At 35.3% G+C, this 20943-nt stretch overlaps 1 protein-coding gene, 1 long non-coding RNA gene and 1 other non-coding gene across 21 annotated transcripts in view; all 3 read left to right on the forward strand.

Annotated features, from left to right (window-relative positions):
* The window catches only part of LOC122312932, a 4522-nt gene extending 206 nt beyond the window's left edge, over positions 1–4316 (forward strand). Inside the window, exons 1-2 of the long non-coding RNA XR_006243238.1 lie at positions 1–3781; positions 4092–4316. The exon at positions 1–3781 is cut by the window's left edge and continues 206 nt beyond it. This is a non-coding gene — a long non-coding RNA (uncharacterized LOC122312932). The remainder of the gene's footprint in view (positions 3782–4091) is intronic.
* Positions 4317–6767: 2451 nt separating this feature from the next.
* On the forward strand, positions 6768–6874 carry LOC122314617. Its single transcript, XR_006243831.1, has one exon. It is a non-coding gene; the product is annotated as a small nucleolar RNA R71 (small nucleolar RNA).
* A 7226-nt stretch (positions 6875–14100) lies between these two features.
* LOC122313390 (two-component response regulator ORR21-like) lies at positions 14101–20238 on the forward strand. 19 transcript variants are annotated; one of them, XR_006243376.1, is made up of 8 exons: positions 14101–14735; positions 16540–16692; positions 16769–17167; positions 17353–17429; positions 18033–19223; positions 19391–19496; positions 19801–19865; positions 19942–20238. XR_006243376.1 is itself a non-coding variant. In XM_043128345.1 (7 exons), the coding sequence occupies exons 1-5, from the start codon at positions 14534–14536 to the stop codon at positions 19221–19223; spliced, it is 2022 nt and encodes a 673-aa protein (XP_042984279.1). In that variant the 5' UTR covers positions 14101–14533; the 3' UTR covers positions 19411–19445; positions 19801–20238. The 19 variants fall into 19 exon arrangements, 4 of the variants coding, with proteins under 4 accessions (XP_042984279.1, XP_042984277.1, XP_042984280.1 ...); XR_006243375.1 differs by having other exon boundaries at positions 19947–20238; XR_006243377.1 differs by having other exon boundaries at positions 19391–19445.
* The last annotated feature ends 705 nt before the right edge of the window (positions 20239–20943 follow it).

Consider the following 20943-nt stretch of genomic DNA (forward strand, 5'->3'; position numbering starts at 1 on the left):
ATTAGTGTATATGAGGTTGAGTTTCTTCTCTCCGTCATTATGGTAATTTAATGAATCAAAAGCATATATAATCCACAGCCTTTATATTGCGCAGATAGAAAAAACTTACACCAAATATTTAGGCATTATCTTCTGTGGGTGTGTTGTGTAGATTGAATGATGCACCTTCCAATTTGATGTTAACAAAGTACATAAATCATCTTCAGTTGTTGAGCTTCAAAACAAAAAAAAATCTCGGTAAGTTATGTGGAGTCCAAGAAGAAAAAATAAAATAAAATCACCTCAATCGGGGAGCACCTTCCAATTATTATTCTGCTTTCTAGTTGTTCCATTCATCCCTCTAGCTTTTATATATATATATATATATATATATATATATATCTTGGTGATTTGAAGCCACAGGACAGTTGAATTTTGTTTGCTTGGGGAATGGGGGTGTTGAAACATTTAAAAATGACAATCTTCTTCCCAATCAATACAGCCTTTTATATAATAATGATATAAGGTAGCCCTGGAGAAAAAAGAAAAAGAATGGTCATTATTCAGAAGCAATACAACGAAGTCAATAATCTAATTCAGTACATATTGGTTTTTTAATTTTTTTGGAGCATGTTGCTGACTCTAAACCCTCAAATTAACAGTAGTATATATATATAGTCCCCAAAATTTTCATTTGCATGTTGGGTTTGCTGAGGTGTGTGTCTGCATTATGCATGCCAGGCCTAGTACTGGATTTAGCATATATTTAAGATAGAATAATGTCAACACAGGTGCTCTCCAGATCTAGAGAATTTTTTTTAGATTGGGGTGGTATATCATGTAGCTAGGGAATGAGCTCGGAGATATATTTCATATTATTTTATACCATTTGAATATTTATATATAGGTGTAATAGGTTACTAATTAACTAGGCTATGCATTATTAACTTTCTCAGCAATCTTAAGTTAATCTTAAGTTAGAAAGCAGAGCATCACACCCAGTTAAAAGCTTCCTGATTCCATGCTGGGAGATGAGTTCCATAATTCCCTTCTCAATGCTATCCATTTCTATATATATAGGTTCTCCTGCCCGTATCTATATTAAAACTCAGCAATGCAAAAACATATTGATCACAAGAAAGAAAGAAAGAAAGAAAATGATCCCCTTGATGTAAGACCACCACTCCTGCCATTAAAAAAATTCAGGAACAAATTTTACCCAAATTCAGTTTTCATTAGGATTCTTCCACTTATCTCTACCTCTTTTAGTAATTCTTCTGTTGGAGATGCCTTCTGAAACCTATTAAACATTTTTTTAACTCCTCCAGATTCAATGCATAGTTGAGATATGGGTTTACTTAAGATGTTCAGCTTGTGTGCCTACCAACTATATTTGCAGTAATGAAGTGTTTCCTATGCATTACACTGCCTTCAATCTCTACCAAATCATAATTAATGTATCAAACTGCGTCTCTCATTACTGGATGCCAGTCATTCTTCATACAATTTAAGATCATCATTTTCTGCAATTTTCTGTAAATTGCAGAAAATCCTGTTGTATGTTTATAAACATCATTTTAGATGTAAAGCATGGGAAACATCCACATGAAAATCCTGTACAACTGCTTATAACTTTCAGAGGAATTTGGATGGTGTACTCATTTCATATACTCATTTTAAAACTATCCTTTTGAGATGCTAGCAGATCATGTACATGAACACCGGACTGATGGAAGCTTTTTCCAGGTGCAAAATGATGCCTTCCTGCCACCTTATTGACTTCCAAGAATCCATATATATTGCATCCTTCACCTTCTTCGTCTTTAATCCTTTGTAGAAAACCTTCTCTTTTGCACTGATTGTCACATGTTATTGGTATTATATATAATACATCTTGCACTATCAACACTAAAGTATTCATTATCCTTTTTATGGATACATATTTATTATCTAATGCAAATATTGCATTGATCAAATTATAATGTCCCAATTAGATAGTTGAACAGGTAATAGTTGCATGTTTCTAATTAATTCAGCAAAGCATAATATTTATCTTATTTAGTTAATTACTAACCAAAACATTTATCATATAATATTATATATTACATGCATGGTTTCCATATTTCCGACCACATGAATATATTACATGCATGGTTTCCATATTTACTGTAAAAGCAAGCTTTTTGGTCAATAATTTAAGTCCAGAAAAACCAGATTGAAGATTATTAATTATCAAATTTTCAGCTAATTAAGATTTAAGATCCTTGTATTTATAAGACTATTATCCAATTAAAAATGAGTCATTATTATATGAGAGATACAACAGAAGAAGGTATCCAATGTTAAGACAACTTAACAACAACACCTGTGCAGGGACTGACCCCAAAAGATTACACGTACATATCTGTATAATTAAATTACTGGTAGTTGTCACAGTAAGCTCAAATTATGTTATTGGAACTTCCATTTGTAGGAGCTTTCTCCTCCTTTCATATTATTTTTGCTTTCGCTGTCCAATTTACGATTAATGATCTCTTGGGTGTCAATGTATGTTAATTCACTGTCACCTCATGATGTCTTCATCTCATTAATCCACTTACTAGCAAAACAGTTGAATATAATGGAATTTGGGTGCTTCTTCTTTCCGAGATTCATGGGTTTGGAGATGGGTTTTTGAAGTAGCTAGGCAACCAGTATTGAATACCAAAATTTACATTGGTGGTTGTTTGATATATTTATAATTCCTCCTACATTTATTATTGCTCATTGGTTTTCCAAATGTGAAGGGAGAAAAGCTAGTAGGCATTAGGTGGTTCTAGACCTAGACTAGCTGATCAGCTAGCTATTGCATGCACAACTCGGTTCTTACTAATGGCTTACTCTTTAGTCTTATATCATTATTATTTTACTTCTCTGCTTTATCTCCTTCTCTTATATCATTATTATTATTTTTTGAATAATTCTATTTAAAAGCCTTTACACCCAACATTATCTATGTTGCATATTATAATTTAGATAGGACTCAGATGATTACCTAGGGGATTGAAATCTACTAACGAGACAAGTTTGACCAGCAAGTTCTCCAAAAAGCTCATGAGACTTTATTCCAAGATAGACTCAAGCAATGCATGGAGCCAAAAGTACCTGAGATTTGCCATTTAATATATACTCGAAATACTTGTGAGACATGACTCAAGCAACTTCTGTCAAGAGCATTGGACACGGTTCCATAGAATGTTTTAGAGCATTTTCAAATCTCCAAGCAAAGAGAGAAATTTGTATAGAAAAAAAAATCCCCTGTTTTACTGATTGAGAATACTAATATAAAATTTCTAACTTGCTGCAGAATTCACATGCTTGAGGACTTGTTCTCATCGGTATCTTATTTATTCCATGTCTTGGAAGAGTGAATGTTCTCTGATGGCTCAAGTATAAAGTTCCATATCAACATCTATGTGGTTTTTTCTTATTACGGATTGGAAGAAGTTGGAAATATATATCATACAAAGAATTTACTAGCTTCTTCTCTGATGGCTTAAATATGGACCCTATATCAATATCTATGTGGTTTGTTTATTTATTTATTAAGTATTGAAAAAAGTGCACATTATATTTTTCTTTACATATGAGAGGAGTTCCTTAATCTTAAGAGAAAAGATGTAATAAGTATGTGTGGTTGTATAGTTTTGGGTTCAATACATGTGCAGACACAGACTTTCATATTTGTTTTTCAGCAGGGACTGTTTTTCAATAGGGATTTTTTTGGGTTTTTCAGCAAGGACTTCTCATATTTGGAAGAGTAGTAAGTCGATAGCTTCCCACACATTTGTTCTTATGTTTTTAGATTCTACTTTCATTGTCAGTTGCTTGCCTTTAATTTATTAAGTTAAGGTTTTTGTCTCTTTTTTTAATCAATGTTTAGTATCTGATCTGATTACTGGATGGTGGTCTATAAACTTATATGGTTGCAATATGATCATGTGGAGAGATGGCCTTTAATAGTTTATTTGAACTAAATATAAAGTGATGGTCTTTCCTAATTTCATTTTGTTTATGGTGGTTAATATAAATCCAAAATCTCATGATCTATTTTGTGTTCTTGTTTTTCACAGGATTGAACCAAGATATCAAGAAATATAGAGCAAAAACATCTCAGAAGCTGTCAAAGATGAAATCAAAGTTAAACCCATATAGAAAGAATTCCACTTGTAAATTCATATTCCATTGTGACATGTATGGTATTTTGTAGAACTTAAAACAATGATAGTGGTGAATTTTAAACATGTACATTGAGGTTATATGATTCATATTGGCAAGCAAATATAAATTTCTCCCAATATAGCATTTTTTTAATTTATTAGTAAGCAAGTACTTGTCATAAAGGAAAGGAAATAAATATTAGGTAAAAAACAACGTCTGACCAAAATAAACAAGTTGAGGTTTCAAGTATTTCTGGCGAAAATAATCTGCCGGAATAAATCTTTGGCCAATTTCAGCATCTATTTCCGGCTAAAAAAATTAGCCGCAAAATAATATCTGCGGCGAAAAATATTTAGCCGCAAATATATTTGGCTATGGATGAGGATGTTGACAAAATTTTTTGCGACAAAATTTTATGACATTTGCGGCTATTATTTTTGTCGGAAATAATGAGTATTTGTGGCAGTTCTCAAAGTAGCCGGAAAAAGTTTTACTTGGCTCTCTAATAGCGGCTATTCGTTGGCAACTAAAAATAGCCGGAAATAATTAATAGAGGCTAAGTTTCATAGTATTTCCGGCTACTGTGATCGCCGGAAATGATCTTATTTCTTGTAGTGAAAAAGATTGAAGAAATAAAAAGAACTTCCCTGGTTTCATAATGAATCTTCCGTAGTTTAAAATTTTTCAGCTCTTTATTCATGCTAAATAAACCTGCATCAAAAACCAAATTATTAAAACTAAATAAATAAAGATAATAAAATAAATGAAAGAATGAAAGATAGATCTATGGGTTGCCTCCCATAAGCGCTTGTTTTAAAGTCTACAGCCAGACTTTTCAATCTTCATCAATCGGGATCTCCAAGAGGAATAAGAGTACAGTTCCTCTCCACTTCATTGCTAAGTGATGTATCCTGCTACAAGGCTCGTTCTAGGTGATTGGCTGGTGAATCTTCTTTAAATGCCTTTTCTTCACATTGTTTAATGTCATCAACCCGAAACAAGTGCTTGGCTCTTTTGGAATTCTCATGGCTTGGTAAATGTTGAACATAACTTCTTCCTTATTAATTCTCAATATTAATTCACCCTTTTGAACATCAATCAAAGTCCTTCCCGTGGCCAAGAATGGTCGGCCAAGAATTAGTGGGACTTCTTCATCTTCTTCCATGTCTAACACCACAAAATCAGTAGGAAAAATAAATTTATCCACCTTTACCAATACGTCTTCTATGATTCCACGTGGATACTTGATGGACCGATCCGCTAGTTGCAAAGAAATTGTTGTATGCTTCATCTCTTCAAGTCCTAATTTCCTGCAAACAGAAAGTGGTATAAGATTAACGCTAGCACCAAGATCACATAAAACTCTATCAAAAAATGAATTTTCAATAGTGTAAGGTAAAGTGAAACTCCCCGGATCTTTTAATTTTTGAGGCAATTTCTTTTGAAGAATGGCACTACATTCTTCAGAAAGCTTCACTGTTTCAAACTTTTCCAACCTTCTCTTCTTGGAAATGATGTCCTTCAGAAATTTGACATAATTTGACATTTGTTCGAAGGCATCTGCAAAAGGAATATTAATGTGAATTTTCTTAAAAATATCCAAAAATTTTAAAAATTGCTTATCTAATTTTTACTTTTGAAAACGTTGAGGGTAAGGAAGTGGAGGAGCGAGAATAGGAGGATTGTCAGGAAATGAAATTACTGGAGGCAAGTCGGTCTCCTCTAGTGTATCATTGACAATCTCCTCTTCTTCTACTTAATTTTTGCTTTGACCATTGTTCGTAGCGGTAGGGGTGGACTTGCTCTCCTTTAATGGTGACCTCTCTATTTCTTTTCCACTCCTAAGTGTGATGGCATTGCATTGTTCCCTTGTATTTACTTCAGTGTTGCTAGTAAAAGCTCATCTTTTTTGGGCATTGATGGTAGTGCCTAGTTGCCCAATTTGCACTTCAATATTCTTTATAGCAGCTCCCATATTGCTACAATGAGTCTCGATGTTGTCCAACCGTGAATCAGTCTTTTTAAACCTTGCATTGGTCTCCTGAATAAAGGAAACCATGGCATCCTCAAGTAACATTTTCTTCTCGCTTGGTTGGCTATCAAATCCTGGAGGATGTTGAGGTTGCAACACATTCTTTGTATTTCCATATGACAAATTCTCATGATTTCGAAGCCCTGGATGATAGTAATTTTGCATAGGATTACCACGATAGTTGTAGTTCCGATTGTTGATGTATTGAACTTGTTCTTGACTCGCTTCATTACTTGAAACTGTTATGCTTGTAGATGCAACATATTCTGTACTTTGTGGTATCCTTTGTATTGTCAAGGCTGAAATCTGATGAGATAGAATAGCAACTTGAGCTGAAAGGGCTGCTATCGGCTCCAAGTCATGAATTCCAGCAACCTTCTTAGTCAAAGTCCTCTCATTTGGCCATTGATAGTTGTTTGAGGCCATTTCTTCCAAAAGGGCAGTAGCACCCTCAGCTGTCTTTGACATCAAAGTACCACCAGAAGCAGCATCAACTATAGTTCGAGTTTGCCCATTTAACCGATTATAGAACATCTGAACTTGTAACCAATCTGGCAATCCATGTTGTGGGCAACGTCTAACCAAGTCTTTATACCTCTCCCACGCTTCATAGAGTGACTCAAAATCATTTTGCTTGAACTGACCAATCTCACTCCTGAGTTGGGCTGTTTTTGCAGGAGGAAAGAATTTATCAAGAAACTTCTCAGCCATGTCTTGCCAACTAGTGATGCTTCCCGATTGTAGAGATTGTAGCCAACCTCTAGCCTTGTCCCTCAAAGAAAAAAGAAACAATCTCAGTCTAATGGTGTCTTCAGTAACACCATTGATCTTCACAGTGTCACAAATTTCCAAGAACATTGCCAAATGAATATTGGGATCATCAGGTGGCTATCCGCTGAATTGAGCCTGCTATACCATGCTAATCAAAACTGGTTTGAGCTCAAAGTTGTTGGCATTAATTGTTTGGCGCATTATGCTCGAGTAATTTCCATTCACAACTGGTCGTACATAGTCCTTCAAGGTGTGTGGTAGTGCCTCACGTTCTTCTTCAGCCATGACTAGTATCTTATTTCTTCTTCGTGATCTAAGAGTTATTTCAATCTCCGGATCAAAAGGAATAATATCACGAGATCTAGCACGGCGCATCCAACGTCAAAAACACCCCTGGAGAACAAAGATAAAATAAAACTCTAAATTAAAACCAATATTACTTTGTATCGATATTGACAAAAAGAATAAGAATAAATCAATCCCCGGCAACGGCGCCAAAAACTTGACCGATGTAAAACTGCGAGTGCACAGTATCGTAGTTTTATAATAAAGTGATAAGAAGAGTATCGTCTCAGGGATTGGTACCTTACTTTTGCCAAATATCAAAATTATACTAATCTCAATTTTATCTAGAGGAATCACTAAGATTTTTGTAGTTGCAAATTAAACTTAGATCAACTCAAAGAGAAATACGCAAAGGAAATAAAACTGACGTTCAAAGATCAAATTAATGGGAAAGAAAACTTCTAGAAAATTGATTTCACCTAATTCTTCACTATGTTTTTCTCATCTAGTTAATTTAATTTAATTCTTTTTGTCTATTAGCAAATCTCTAATTCATCCAAAACCCTCTTTCGATAGTCAATTAGAAATTATTTTTGTTTATCAATTAACACAAGAATATACAAATTAAATAATCAAGAAAGCAACAAGACCAATGATTTAATTACTACATAGGTTCATACAAGTCTTTCGATCTCTATACTTACCTATGCTGAAATATTCAAGATCTACCCTATGATTCCCTCTTTCGATAGCAAATCATAAGATTAAATATCATCTAATCAATGGCCAGTTAATTAGAAGCAATAAACTCGGAATAAATCAGATAAACAAAGAGAGAATTGCCTCAAGTATAGTTCGGAACTAGGTTACATCGTTTTCCTAGAATAAATAGAATTTAGCGCATGCTAGAAAGGGAATTCAACATAAACGAATTCACCATAATTGTTCTGAGAATATTGGAAGAAAATAAATGCGAAAAAATACTCCTCGCCGCCGCAACTCGTCTTAAAAAACTCGAGGAAACGATTCAATGCTTTCCTCCCGTCTGTGCTCGTGTATGATTCCAATGTACGTGAAATAATTGGAATTCCCTCTCCAAAACAGATGATTTGAATTCTTCTAGCTCTGTTTTTCTATCCCAAAAGTGTTCTCCAGTCAAAAGGTATGGCCATAGAGTGAAAAATCACTTTTATATGGTGTGACGGCAGAAGACCCTAGATCTGTCAAAATACGATGTTCGCTTGAGCGGGGTGTCGAGCGCACATCGAGCATTCGACTCTGCCTGATTTCGCTCGAGCATCCTATCGAGCGCACATCGAGCGTTCGACTCTGCGTGATTTCGCTCGAGCAGCCAATGTCTCCGCTCGAGCGATCTTTGTTTTCCAACAACCCGCTCGAGCTCACTGTCGAGAGGCAGTCGAACTTTTGAATTTGCCTAAATTCGCTCGAGCGATCTTGTAAAATCTGCAATACAAAATTTTGCAAGTCATCACCTTTCAAGAAGATATGCCAGCCGATCACCTAGAACGATGTATCACTACTTCATCTCATGCTTATGATTTTAATAACTCTGCTATTTGTGAATCTGATTTACTTTTTGTTAGTGAAGAATTTTGTATTTGCCTTGGGAGCATTGCAACAAGTTACATCACTTAGTAATGAAGTAGGGAGGCTAGAGCCGATGGTAACAAAGATGGATTCTATGATTTCTAAAGAAAAGATGTAGCAAACTATAACTCTGAAGTTGAAGCAATAACCTGAGCATCTTCGCTATGCATTCTTGGGTGATAGTTATACATTTCTGGTGATTCTTGGGTAATGAAAACAGTTTCAACACTGCCAAGCCAGCCAGTCATCATGTACCTCGTCCAATCCAAGCAAGATCTCCATTGTGCCTCACGTGTATTGCAAGTATGGTCATTGCCGAGAAGCCACACTCCACCTTTGAGAAACTGCCAAGTCGCAATTTCACTATCGCCATGTCTTCCCCAGCAATGAAAACAGTGGCCACACCTCTGCTAAGTTGGCTCGCCACAATTCACCTCTACTCGCAGTAGAATTTTTGCCCACCAGAACCATTCCTCGTCATTACCAGCTTGCTAGCAGCTATTTCCTTGCCATACTTCAGCCCAATGAGTTGCTTACCCACAGAGTGTCGCTCACCATTCCCTCGTCTACGAGCATGGTTCTGTACGAGCTCCCGTGACGACCTCGAGTTGATGAAGTCAACAGCAATCATCACCTTGCTCGCCAGCTCCTTCCATCACTGGCGTGATGGTTCTCGACCACAACGTCATTCTTCGCCATCATTGCCATTCATGAACCATGCAAGTTACAACAATTCGTGACGAGGTGCAACAACAGCACCTCCCTAACCACGGTCAGGAAGAAACTGCCACGATTGTGTTGCCATGAAATTTCCACAACCCATTGCCTAGCTCCATCATAAAATCCACCATGAGAAGTCCTTATGTGCCTAGCACCGCTATCTAGTTCCATACCTCGTCGTTCTCAATTGCTTCCTTGCCACAATGACTTCAGTCCCACATGGTTTGCTCGCCCAACGTGAGTTTTGTAGAGTGTTGCTCGCCAATGTCTGGCCCACATAGTGCTCCTCGCCATATACATGAATTTTGCTCGCCATACAATTTGATGAAAAAAGAAGAAGAAAAAGAAACAGTCGAGCTACTTGACTCGGAGTTGAACTCACCTCACCTCTAATAGAGTGAACAAACAAAAACCATCAACAACTTTCATCGCTAAAAAGTGCTCAAGGATGAACAACTTCCCCATGCAAAAATCATTCAGCAGCGAACAATCTCAATCAAGAAAAAATTGAAAGCAGTAGCTAAATTACTCTGGTTTTTCTCACTCAAACTTACTATTTCAATTTTATTCTTACTAACAAACTGGGTTTTTGAAATTTCTCAAAACAACTCCTCGAGGTGTCGTAAGAATTGCAGTGGCCACATGCCCTAAGAATGAACTTCGTTGAAAATCACCAGAGTAGCATGAAACACCGACTACAAATCCCCTCTCAAGCATCGCTCGCCATCTTAGTTTGGTGTCATCAAAATAGATCGTTTGGTATCGAGGGCAACTCGTGTTCTCATCGTTGCCAAAGCATGGTTGCCAATGGGTATCGCTCATGTGTCATTAGCCTTCACTACACTCAAGCGAGATGGGCCAGGTTTGCAAATATTAAACTTGGGATTTGGATTATTTAATCTAACCTGTTTGTTTTTGTTGGCATGATTGAGCTCTAGCTTCCGCCACAAAGTGTGGTTGTGCTTTGTCTCCCACCACAAAGAGTTCTGTGGTCGAGACATCCTCTCGCTATACTCTCATTGCTAGAGCTATGTGGTTGGGACATCCTTTTGCTACACTCGCATTACCAAGAGATTCTCGAGGCCTTTATGATAAATAAGTTAACCTTAAGAATCGCGGCCATCTGTTAGGGACTAAATTGACTTGGTCCAACCTTTTGAAAAACCTATTACTAATAATAAGGGGAGAAATAAAGTCAAGAAATCAAGCAGGGAAGAGATAAGGCAAGGAACAGATAAACCAGAATAAGTTAGCTCAGACTCCTAAAAGGAAAAGGCTCTACAAGGTAAGTTGGATTTTATCATTCCAAGGAAGAAAATAGATCTCTATAAATAGAGGAGATCTCTACAAATAAAGGGGGACTCTACACAAGCTCTCCACGTACAAAACTCTACTACACATAATGCATCCACCAGATCTCTCTTAAGGGAGGCATCATCTTCAATCCCTCGACACTCTAGATTTCTCCATTGTACTGTGAGATATGTGAGGTTATGAGAGATTATAAAATCACCGATTATAGTGGATGTTGCCTCCAAATAACCTATAGACGTAGGCTTTTATGCTGAACCATATAAATCTTTGTAACTCTCTTTATCTATTTTTATTTACTTATTTTTTATTTACTTTATGGATGAATGCGAAGAGTATTGTATAAACCCCCAAATTACCATCATAGGCCAAAGATAATTTCTTCCTCCCTTCCGGCCTGTTATATGAATTTAGGCATTAACAACTTAGTTGATCATGAATTATTGAAGTAACATTGTTTGATGTTCCTAAGAATACCTCTTGATTGTGAAGACTAAAAGTATGTATTCCATCAGGAATTTACATGCCAATATTGTTGGGTTTTTAGAGTCTATTTTATTCTTGTTGCAACTTGATTTGATGACTCAATTCAACAAGAATTCATTACGATTTTTTTGTGGAGTTTTAATTCACCCTCAGGAAAAATTTTGACCTGCTCTGTGACTCGAGAAATGTCAGACAGAAAGTTCGTTCGACATTCATGCGACATGTCACTTAAGCAAAGTTCAGATAGAGAGTTCGCAACACTCAATTGACATGTTACTTGAGCAAACATCAGATAGACAGTTTGCTTTATGCATCACTTGAGCGAATAACCGAGTAATTCTGAAATTTGGATTTCTACTATACAACCCTATAAATATGTAATTAATGAACAGTATGGCCGTTTGGAACAATGTATTTTACTCCACAGTGTATTTTGTTATTTCACAAGATAATAAAATCCTTTGTAGCTTCGTTGACATAGGCACATTGCGAAACCATATAAATCTTTGGGTTGTGTAATTGATTTCTTGTTTTACTTTATTTTCCTGCATCATTTTCCACAACAAATATTTTCATCAAACATTTCATTTTGATTTTTGTCTTCATCTTATTTTACTGCAAGTTTTACTTGTTCTCTATTTTCAAGTGTGGGGTACTTATCCCACCAAGACATTCAGAAGATCAACAACTTCTTAATTAATGTTTTATTTTATCATTGATTAAGTGGTTGTTAGAGAGCACTAATGTGTTTGTAATTTATTTAAGATTTCTTGTTTAGATAACCCATCTATATTTCGTTCATAGAGTTTATTTGAAGATTGGGTTTAGAAATTTCTATTTGTATTGTATATCCAAAGGTGTTTGGATACCCATTTTTTGTTAAACTTATTAGGTTAATTCTTATGTTGACCTTTAATCCTTAGTTCTAGTTCTCTAAATCTATTCTCAATTTTGTTTATTTTTTGATAAGATTAATCAAGCATATTTCTTGAATCTATTTTAGTTTCTTGTTGATTTATAACTTCTATGTTTTTACTTGGCCAATAGTTTTTTTTTTTGCCTCTAGATTTTGGTCTTACTATATTTCCAGATAGAGAAATGCTACGTCTACACACAGAACTTATAATCTTTTTTTACAAATTTACATGATTTGATATCATGATACCTTATATATAAAATATATTTTGTTATAAAATAGATATAACGTATCGTTTTTAATCATATCAACGTGTAAACTTACACAATAAGATATTTATATAGATTTAACACTTCTTTTCTAGATATCATTGGTTTTCATAATTTTGATCTTTGTGACTTGCATCAACTGTATTTTCAATTTTGACTAATTGTGTAATTGTTTTGTTTGGTTTCTAATGGGATGAATTAGGTTGTGTTTGGATAGTGGAGTCCATTACTATTTATTATTTAATTATTAATTTTCATCTACTATTTATTACTATTTGATATTTTATTATTAATTTTTCGTTATTATTTATAGATCATCTGATATCATCTCACTATCTAAATATAACCTTAATTGAGTAAACTATGATTTGTATTTCTTATCCATTTAATTTTTGTTAAAATATTTGAATTCTTGGGATAGTTATTAACCATATTTTTTCTTTATTTTCTTTTGACATAAATTCATTTCTTAGTCTTTTTTTTTCCTTCCATTTTTATGAAAGTAATATCCTTTTGAATTGTTAATAATTTGTAACTAACAAGTTCTTGGTAATTTGTTTCTGTTGGAGTATTTCCTTTGTCACATCTTACAGGTTGAATCAAGTGGTAAAAGTTTTGTCTTGGCGGTATGTTGCCTTCAAGGTTTAATGTTCGAGTTTTATTAGATGCAAACAATCTCTAAGAGTTATCAAATTAAAGAATTTTTTTTCTTAAATTATCTGAAGTGCACTTACAAAAAATTACTTGTCGGATGCCAATAAAAAAATATAAATATATTAATACTCGATACAGTCTTAGGTTTTGCAATTATTTTCATATATATAAGCTACAAAAATTTTAACTCGTGTTATAATTTAAATTTTTTTTTATATAAGCTTATAGATAACTTTGAGTTATTATATTCTCAAGCGAGTCTGTGGAGCACACAATTCACATAAATTAAATAATAAAAATTTGATTTTCAATATTCAATTTCTAAAATTTATCTTTTAAAATAAATTATATCATATAAGTAATTTACAATATGTGCTTTATATACCGGCTTGATAATATAATTTTTGAAAGACTTTTATCTTATTTTTAAATATTTTTAAATTTCTTAAAAATTTTACTACACAAAAATAATATAATTTTTGAAAGACTTTATCTTATTTTTAAATGTTTTTAAATTTCTTAAAAATTTTACAACACAAAAGCCAGTGTGCTGTTAGCACAACACGTACCGTGGGACCTGTTTTATTTGAAAAATTATATTTATCATCTTCATACATATTATATTATTTTTTTTTATCAAATATGTGATATATGAATGATGAATAGACTAATTTAATTAATTTAAAAAGAATAAAATAAAATAAAAAGATTAGAAAAAAATATGATGTATGATATAGAAATAGGAGATAATGAATTATTACAAATTTTAAAAAAATTAAAACATAAATATTTTTAAAGGTTGTTATGAAAACTTTCCAAATCAATAATGTGCTAGATATGTAAAGTGTGCTGGATACGTAAAATAAGATTCCTAAATAGATTTTTCTCATTTCTCTGTAATAAGTGTATGGGTTGGTCGGATTGTTTGTTATGTTTCCTCGCTTCCCCTGTTTTTGTCTTTTTCTCTCGGTTTCTTTTTGTTCAATTCCGCCTTTTCTCAATCACCAAACATCCCTACTCTCCCCGGCCTTGTAAAATATCCTAGAATCCAGGGCATCAACTCACCCATTTTTCTCTCACGGATCTGTTGTTTGTTTCTTTACCCTTTACTTTCTGGCGGATTCGAGGGCTCACTGTATCAGATCTGGCTCCGGTTGACTGTCTATATGGTGAATTCCCCAGCACTCTTTAGGGGCGCAAAGTGGAGTCAGAGAGCGGCAAACTAGGGTTTAGTCTTTGCTGAGTGCGAGAGAGACCGTGAGTGTGTGTCGTGTTTGATTGTGGTTTTCTATTGTGGCGGCCATGCAGAGAGTGGCGCAGTCGAGCGTGACAACCTGCGTTGCGGGCAGCTATAGCTCGTGTAAGGCCAGTGGTGCTTCTGCTTCTGATCCTGAGGTTATGGGGTACGAGCAGTTCCCGGCGGGCCTTAGGGTTCTCGTGGTCGACGACGACGTCACTTGTCTGAGGATTATCGAGCAGATGCTCCACCGGTGCCGGTATGACGGTACGTGCTCTACCGATTTGTATTCGTTTTTGTTTTTTCGTGTTAAACTAGAGTATGCTTGGTGTGTTTTTTAAATGCTTCTAGTTTGTTTACTTTTTTGTTATACTTTGATTGTTTGCTTGGTTTAATTCGGTTATTTTTTTTGGGTCAGAAATCTAATGGTACGTTTACTTGGCGCTTGGGTGTGGTTTTTATTAAATGTTCTGCTGGGCAGTAATAATTTGCGGTTGATGGTTTCAGGGCATAAAATCCAAATTTGATTGCTCCTTCGGTGTTTTTGGTGTCTGCTTGCGGGTGTGGGGTCGCTTCTTTTGCTTTTGGTATTTCCTTGTATTAGAATAAAATAGGATATATATGCAAGACTATTTTCTCTACTAGAAGACTACGAGGAAATCAGTAATCCTTCCTTTGGGATTCATCAGATACTTGACATGATTAAATTGAATATCTTCAGTTGTAATTGTGCTTTTTTTATACAAAACTTATTGAGATGTATTTTTCCTTAAAGCATTGGTAGTGGAATATATTTTCTGTTGACTGAGAAGCGTTAAATGGTAAGCACATGGAGAGGGTGAACTATTATCTATTGATCGGGTCCCGAAATGAGCGTGCTTTCTTAGAAACTTGAATTGAGACGTCGCTAAGGTAGCTAATCATTTGAGCTACACAATATTGCCTGTAATCCTACACAATATTCCAGTATAGATTTATTTTTAGGTGGGCTTTTGAATTCTATTTTTTCGACCTTTTTATTTTGTGCTGAATTGTTATGAAAATTTTCAGAAGAACTACATTAAATATTTTAGTATTGTTTTACGAGCTATTTGAGGTCTTCAGCGGTTATTTTTTTCCTACTCTATGCATTGGGCTTATGGGTCTTTTTAATGCTTATACCTAGGCCCCGTGTACTTGGGCTTTTACCGATTCCTATGATCAATAAAATCTTATTTACTGATAAAAAAATGCTTATACCTAGGAAATAAGCCTATTTAAATACTATTTTAAGGGCATTAAAAGGGGTACCAAATTAGTGTTGAAGAAAAACTTTGAAGAGCTCTGTGCTTTGTTTTTCAACCCTTTTTCTCTTCATTTTTTTCGGTAGTATCATTCTCTCTCTCAGCCCTAGTTCTTGGGCTTTTATAATCTCTTCTGCTCTCCCTTAAATCTTCTCTTCTGCTTTTTATTATTTTTTTTATTTTTATTTTTTTGTGCCAAGTTGTTGTGTTAAAGAAACTTTCATTTTTTAGATAAGTGACAGATCCGAGTTCTTGTGTTGGTTTATCATTTCTTCTGCCCTCCCTTCAATCTTCTCCCATTTTTTTAAATGGCCATTGGCAGAAAGCTATCTTATTTAACCCATGCTATATATCATTTGACCTTATTATGCTATGTGGAAGCAAATAAGTTGTGAATTTTTTTATTACTTTTATTTTTCTTCTGGATAAGGGAAAAGGAGGGGGGCAACACAATTATTTCTTATTTTGGCCAGTCATTTTGTTTTCGTAGAGAATTGGGGATATTAGATGTAATTTTTTAGATTGTATTGACGGGTAACATTATAAGTACTGAGATATTGACTAGTTTTTTCTGCTAGATGCCAACTTTTTGGTGCTTTGTTTACCCATGTTCCGAATGTTCAGAGGGTAAATGAGGTTTTTAAATAGAGCATGTGTCTGAAAAATGTTGTCATCTTGTTTTGAACACAAAGTAAGTATTAAGGATCTAGATATCAAATAAACCCATTAGCGGTATATATGACGTGATTTTGATTAGTGTTCTTACCCTATTTTTTCATTGGTTGCAGTTACGACTTGCTCTGAAGCTACTGTTGCTCTGAATCTCCTACGGGAGAGGAAAGGGTGTTTTGATGTTGTACTGAGCGATGTACATATGCCTGATATGGATGGTTATAAGCTTCTAGAGCGTGTTGGGCTAGAAATGGATCTTCCGGTTATTAGTGAGTATCATAATTTCTTGCCCTAATTATGCTCAACTTTTTCTCATTCACATTAACATGTCAATAAATTTTGCAGTGATGTCTGCTGATGGGAGAACAAGTGCTGTCATGAAAGGAATCAAACATGGGGCTTGTGATTATTTGATTAAGCCTATACGTGAGGAAGAGCTTAAAAATATCTGGCAGCATGTTTTGAGGAAAAAGTGGAATGAAAATAAAGAACTTGAACATTCTGGCAGCTTAGAAGAGAATGACCGTCATAAACGAGGAAATGATGATGCTGAATATGCTTCCTCTGCTAATGAAGGAGCAGAGGGAATACTGAAAGCTCAGAAAAAAAGAAGCAATGCTAAAGATGAAGACGATGGCGAATTAGAAAATGATGATCTGTCCACATCAAAGAAACCACGTGTAGTGTGGTCTGTAGAACTCCATCAGCAATTTGTCAGTGCTGTGAACCAACTTGGGCTTGACAGTACGATCTTCAACTACCTTTTCTTTCTGCTTTTAGATTTGTATTTAGGTTTACTTACTGTTGTATGTTGTGGATGATGTTGTTAGAACTGCTGTTCACTAGAGCTGTTTATTATTTGTAATTTTATAAATGGTTATTACTTCTTTTGATTATTCCTGATTAGAACTTTGTGACTTCTGTTTCAGAGGCTGTACCAAAGAGAATTTTGGAATTGATGAATGTACCTGGTTTAACTAGAGAAAATGTTGCCAGTCATTTGCAGGTTTTATTCTTTCCTACATGTTAATCTTCTATGCATGATCTATAGAAAGTAGAGGAATGCTACCATTCAAAAAAAGAAAAAAAAAAAAAAAAGGTAAGAGGAATGAAAGACATTTAAAAGAACATGCCACAGAGCTTTTTGTGAGTGAAATGGCCTGTGTTCTCCTCTGATGTGGAATGGTTTGCCCTGGGCTTTATTGAGCTGGCTGGCAAGTTAAAGCCTAAAAGAACATCCCACAGAGCTTGCTGTAAATCCACCATTTTGTCAGATTCTAGGCTCCTTTTCAGTCAGTAGGCGTCATTTTAGGTCCTATATTCAGTATATATTGGCTAGTTGTTTACCATTGTCACTGCATATTGTGACTTATTGTCTATTTAGAATATGTCGGCAGTGTTAGTCACTGTTATGTATTTTTTTTATTTGTTTCTTAATTCTATGAATTTTTGTTTTGGTCTTATTTGTGTTTGGAGTTTCAGTTATAAAGTTTATTTAAACACTGAATAATTTATTTCAGAATTTGCTTCAGTATAAGCCTTTGGATAATAAATTCTAACTTATGGATTCTTGTTAATTCCTAACTAATATCTGATTGGAATTTTACAGAAATTTAGGTTGTACTTGAAGAGATTAAGTGGAGTAGCTCAGCAACAAAGTGGAGTTTCTAATACCATCTGTGGGCCTGTGGATCCAAATGTGAAACTGGGTTCACTTGGACAATTTGACATCCAAGCTCTAGCTGCTTCTGGCCAAATTCCTCCACAGACACTTGCAGCCCTGCATGCTGAGCTTTTAGGTCGACCAACAGGTAACCTGATGTCAGGAATGGACCAGCCAGCTCTCCTACAAGCATTGTTACAAGGATCCAAGCATATACCCATTGAACATGGAGTGGCATATGGTCAGCCTTTGGTAAAATGCCAATCCGACATTTCAAAACACTTCCAGCAATCAAAAGTTTCTTCTGTTGTTGAAGACATTTCCTCTGGATTTGGAGCATGGCCATCCAATAACCTCAGTACAGTGGGACCTAGTAACAATCTTGTTGGGCTGAGTGCTCAGAATACAAACATGTTGATGGATATATGGCAGCAGCAGCAGCAACGACAGCAGCAACAAGAATCGCAGCCGCAGTCTATGCTTTCTGAGCCTGGCTGTTTAATCAATGTGCAGCCGTCTTGCTTAGTGGTTCCCTCTCAGTCATCTGCAAGTTTGCAGGCAGGAGATAGTCCTGCTTCAGTCAGTCAGAATGGCCACTTTAACCGGAGTTCTGTTATTGATTACAGTCTTGTTTCATCTCGATCAAATGGTTCTTCACTGAATATTGCACAATTCCCTAATGGGGGTCTTAATACTACAGCGGGTGTGCCTGGTGGCTACTTAACCCCAGGTTCCATTTCATCTCCTAGTTCCTCTTGCTCTGTAAATGCCAATAACAACATGGGTCAACAAGGTCAAAGTTCAACCATTACATTTAGTGCTGGCAGACAGTTGCCAGGTTTTGCTCCTAATAGGCATGATATTCAGGGTTCTTATACTGGAAAAACTGTTGAAATGGTTGATCAAGGACCTTTTCGGAATCTTGGATTCGTTGGTAAAGGGACATGCTTTCCAAGTCGATTTGCAGTAGATGAGTTTGAATCACCAATGAGCAACTTGGGCCATGGAAAATTATATGTGGATAACAACAGAGTGAAGCTGGAGCCAAATGTTGATTTAATGGAGAACACAAAAGTGGGCATCCCTATATTACATCGCTTTTCGTCAAATGATGTCACGAGTGTTTTTACAGAATAGGTAAATTGCTTTACTTGGGGATATGTAATATGCTTTATATATCTGCACACATTCCGCTAGATTGCCTTTTAAGAATATTTCTATCAAGGTGGGTGGCTGGGTTGGGGAAAAATAGTTTTATTCCCATTCCATTCTTGTAATATGAGTGCGGATGGTTTTTCTTACAGATGCAGTTATTGGAATGCAGGTGGCATAGCATCTTAGTGAAGTTGCTAAGGCAAGGTGGTTGTGGGTCGTGTTTATTCCATAAGTAGGAACAACTGCATTGGCATGGTAGCACTTTAGAAACTAATCTGGCTCGAGTACTTATAAATTAGATGTTTTGCATGGATCAGGAATCTGTTTCAATTACTTATTAGGTTCTTAAAGAGAGATTCGTGAGATTGTCTGTTATTAGTATCTGTATGTTTGGGTCAAAATTAACATATGTTTTTTTTTTTTTTTTGGGTGGCTGCTGCATATGAGAGGAATTCGTCAATAAGACATCCAATCCTGCTTGTAAAGCTGATAATTATTCTCATGTATGATTATTGTTTATGTTGGTGAAATATCTCATTCAAAACTTCTGTTTCAACAGGCTTTTGATGTGCGGGGGCAGCTTGTGATGTGCAGTGAGCTTGTAGAGCAGATGCTTATTAACATGTATGATTAATAATCCCTTGTGTCATCTTGTCAAATATTCGAAAGGGATTTTTGTCTTAATCTTTCATATGTTTAGTATAGATCTGATTGCCAGTGCCTGAACCGAACTCTGCACTGTGGAGCTTCTTAGAAGTTGGAATGTATTCTTTGTTGTGAACGCCTCTGATATGCTGGGGAAAACGGACAGGTTCACATGCGTTTAGGGAAGTAGGATTACTTTGTTAATTAGTCTCTAGGAGCAATAAGTTGTGTCAGACAACAGTGTCAATTGGTGGCATCTTGCCAACATAATTGTGTAGTTTTTATGTTTTAAGATATTGAAATACCCATTTATTTACTTCTAGTTGTAAATATAAATAAGTTTTTATTCTAAGCTGACCTAGTAAACTCTCAAGCCTAATCTAACCTTACCTTGGTTTGGTTGGAAACCTCAATCCCCGGTAGCTCACAAAAGCTTGTGTGATTTGAGCTGGCAAATGGGACGGATGAACCAACTCATCATTCTTGTGTTGATGAGAGAAGGTTTCAAATGCTCTGGGTGGTTTGGAGGTGAAAGCTTTTGTTCGAGATATAGCGAATCCGCCTCTAGTTCTCAAGAACATTCTTATTTTCATTCTCATTGCTTCTGCTTGTTCTCTTCTAGCAAGTCTAGAGGTCGAAAGTTCTCCATTTGCACCTTAATTTTTTTACTGTTCATGTGATCAAAATTGTAATGAATTCGGAATTCCTTTCCACTTTCATAGTATGAAGCTGTTATTTTTATTCTTGAGAAATGGGTGAAAGCAAACCTTGCATGTAATGCCAAAAAGTCCTTTGTCAACTTGATTCAGAGATTTTTAAAATTTTTGCCCTTTCTGCAGCATCAAATTTGTGGCCGGGGTGACTCCTCGTTGAAGTACTTTTTCTTTCTAAGAAATATCTTCCACTCATTCACACCAATAAATTTTAAATCAGAGAAAATCAAAAACAAATTTGAAGATTGGTGCCAATAATCCGATTCATAAAAAATCCTCTTTAACTTTTTTTTTTTTTTAAATGTCGAGAACCTCTCCAAGACATGATTTTTTAGATCCACTCC

This window comes from Carya illinoinensis, chromosome 6 (genome assembly GCF_018687715.1).
Source record: "Carya illinoinensis cultivar Pawnee chromosome 6, C.illinoinensisPawnee_v1, whole genome shotgun sequence".
Taxonomy (NCBI): Eukaryota; Viridiplantae; Streptophyta; class Magnoliopsida; order Fagales; family Juglandaceae; genus Carya; species Carya illinoinensis.

Excerpts from the sequence above, each read along its gene's own strand:
- LOC122313390 (XM_043128345.1), top strand. The coding sequence starts at position 14,534 with ATGCAGAGAGTGGCGCAGTCGAGCGTGACAACCTGCGTTGCGGGCAGC. Across the intron at positions 17,168-17,352 it reads GAACCAACTTGGGCTTGACA|AGGCTGTACCAAAGAGAATT; the intron begins GTACGATCTTCA and ends CTTCTGTTTCAG. Across the intron at positions 17,430-18,032 it reads ATGTTGCCAGTCATTTGCAG|AAATTTAGGTTGTACTTGAA; the intron begins GTTTTATTCTTT and ends GGAATTTTACAG.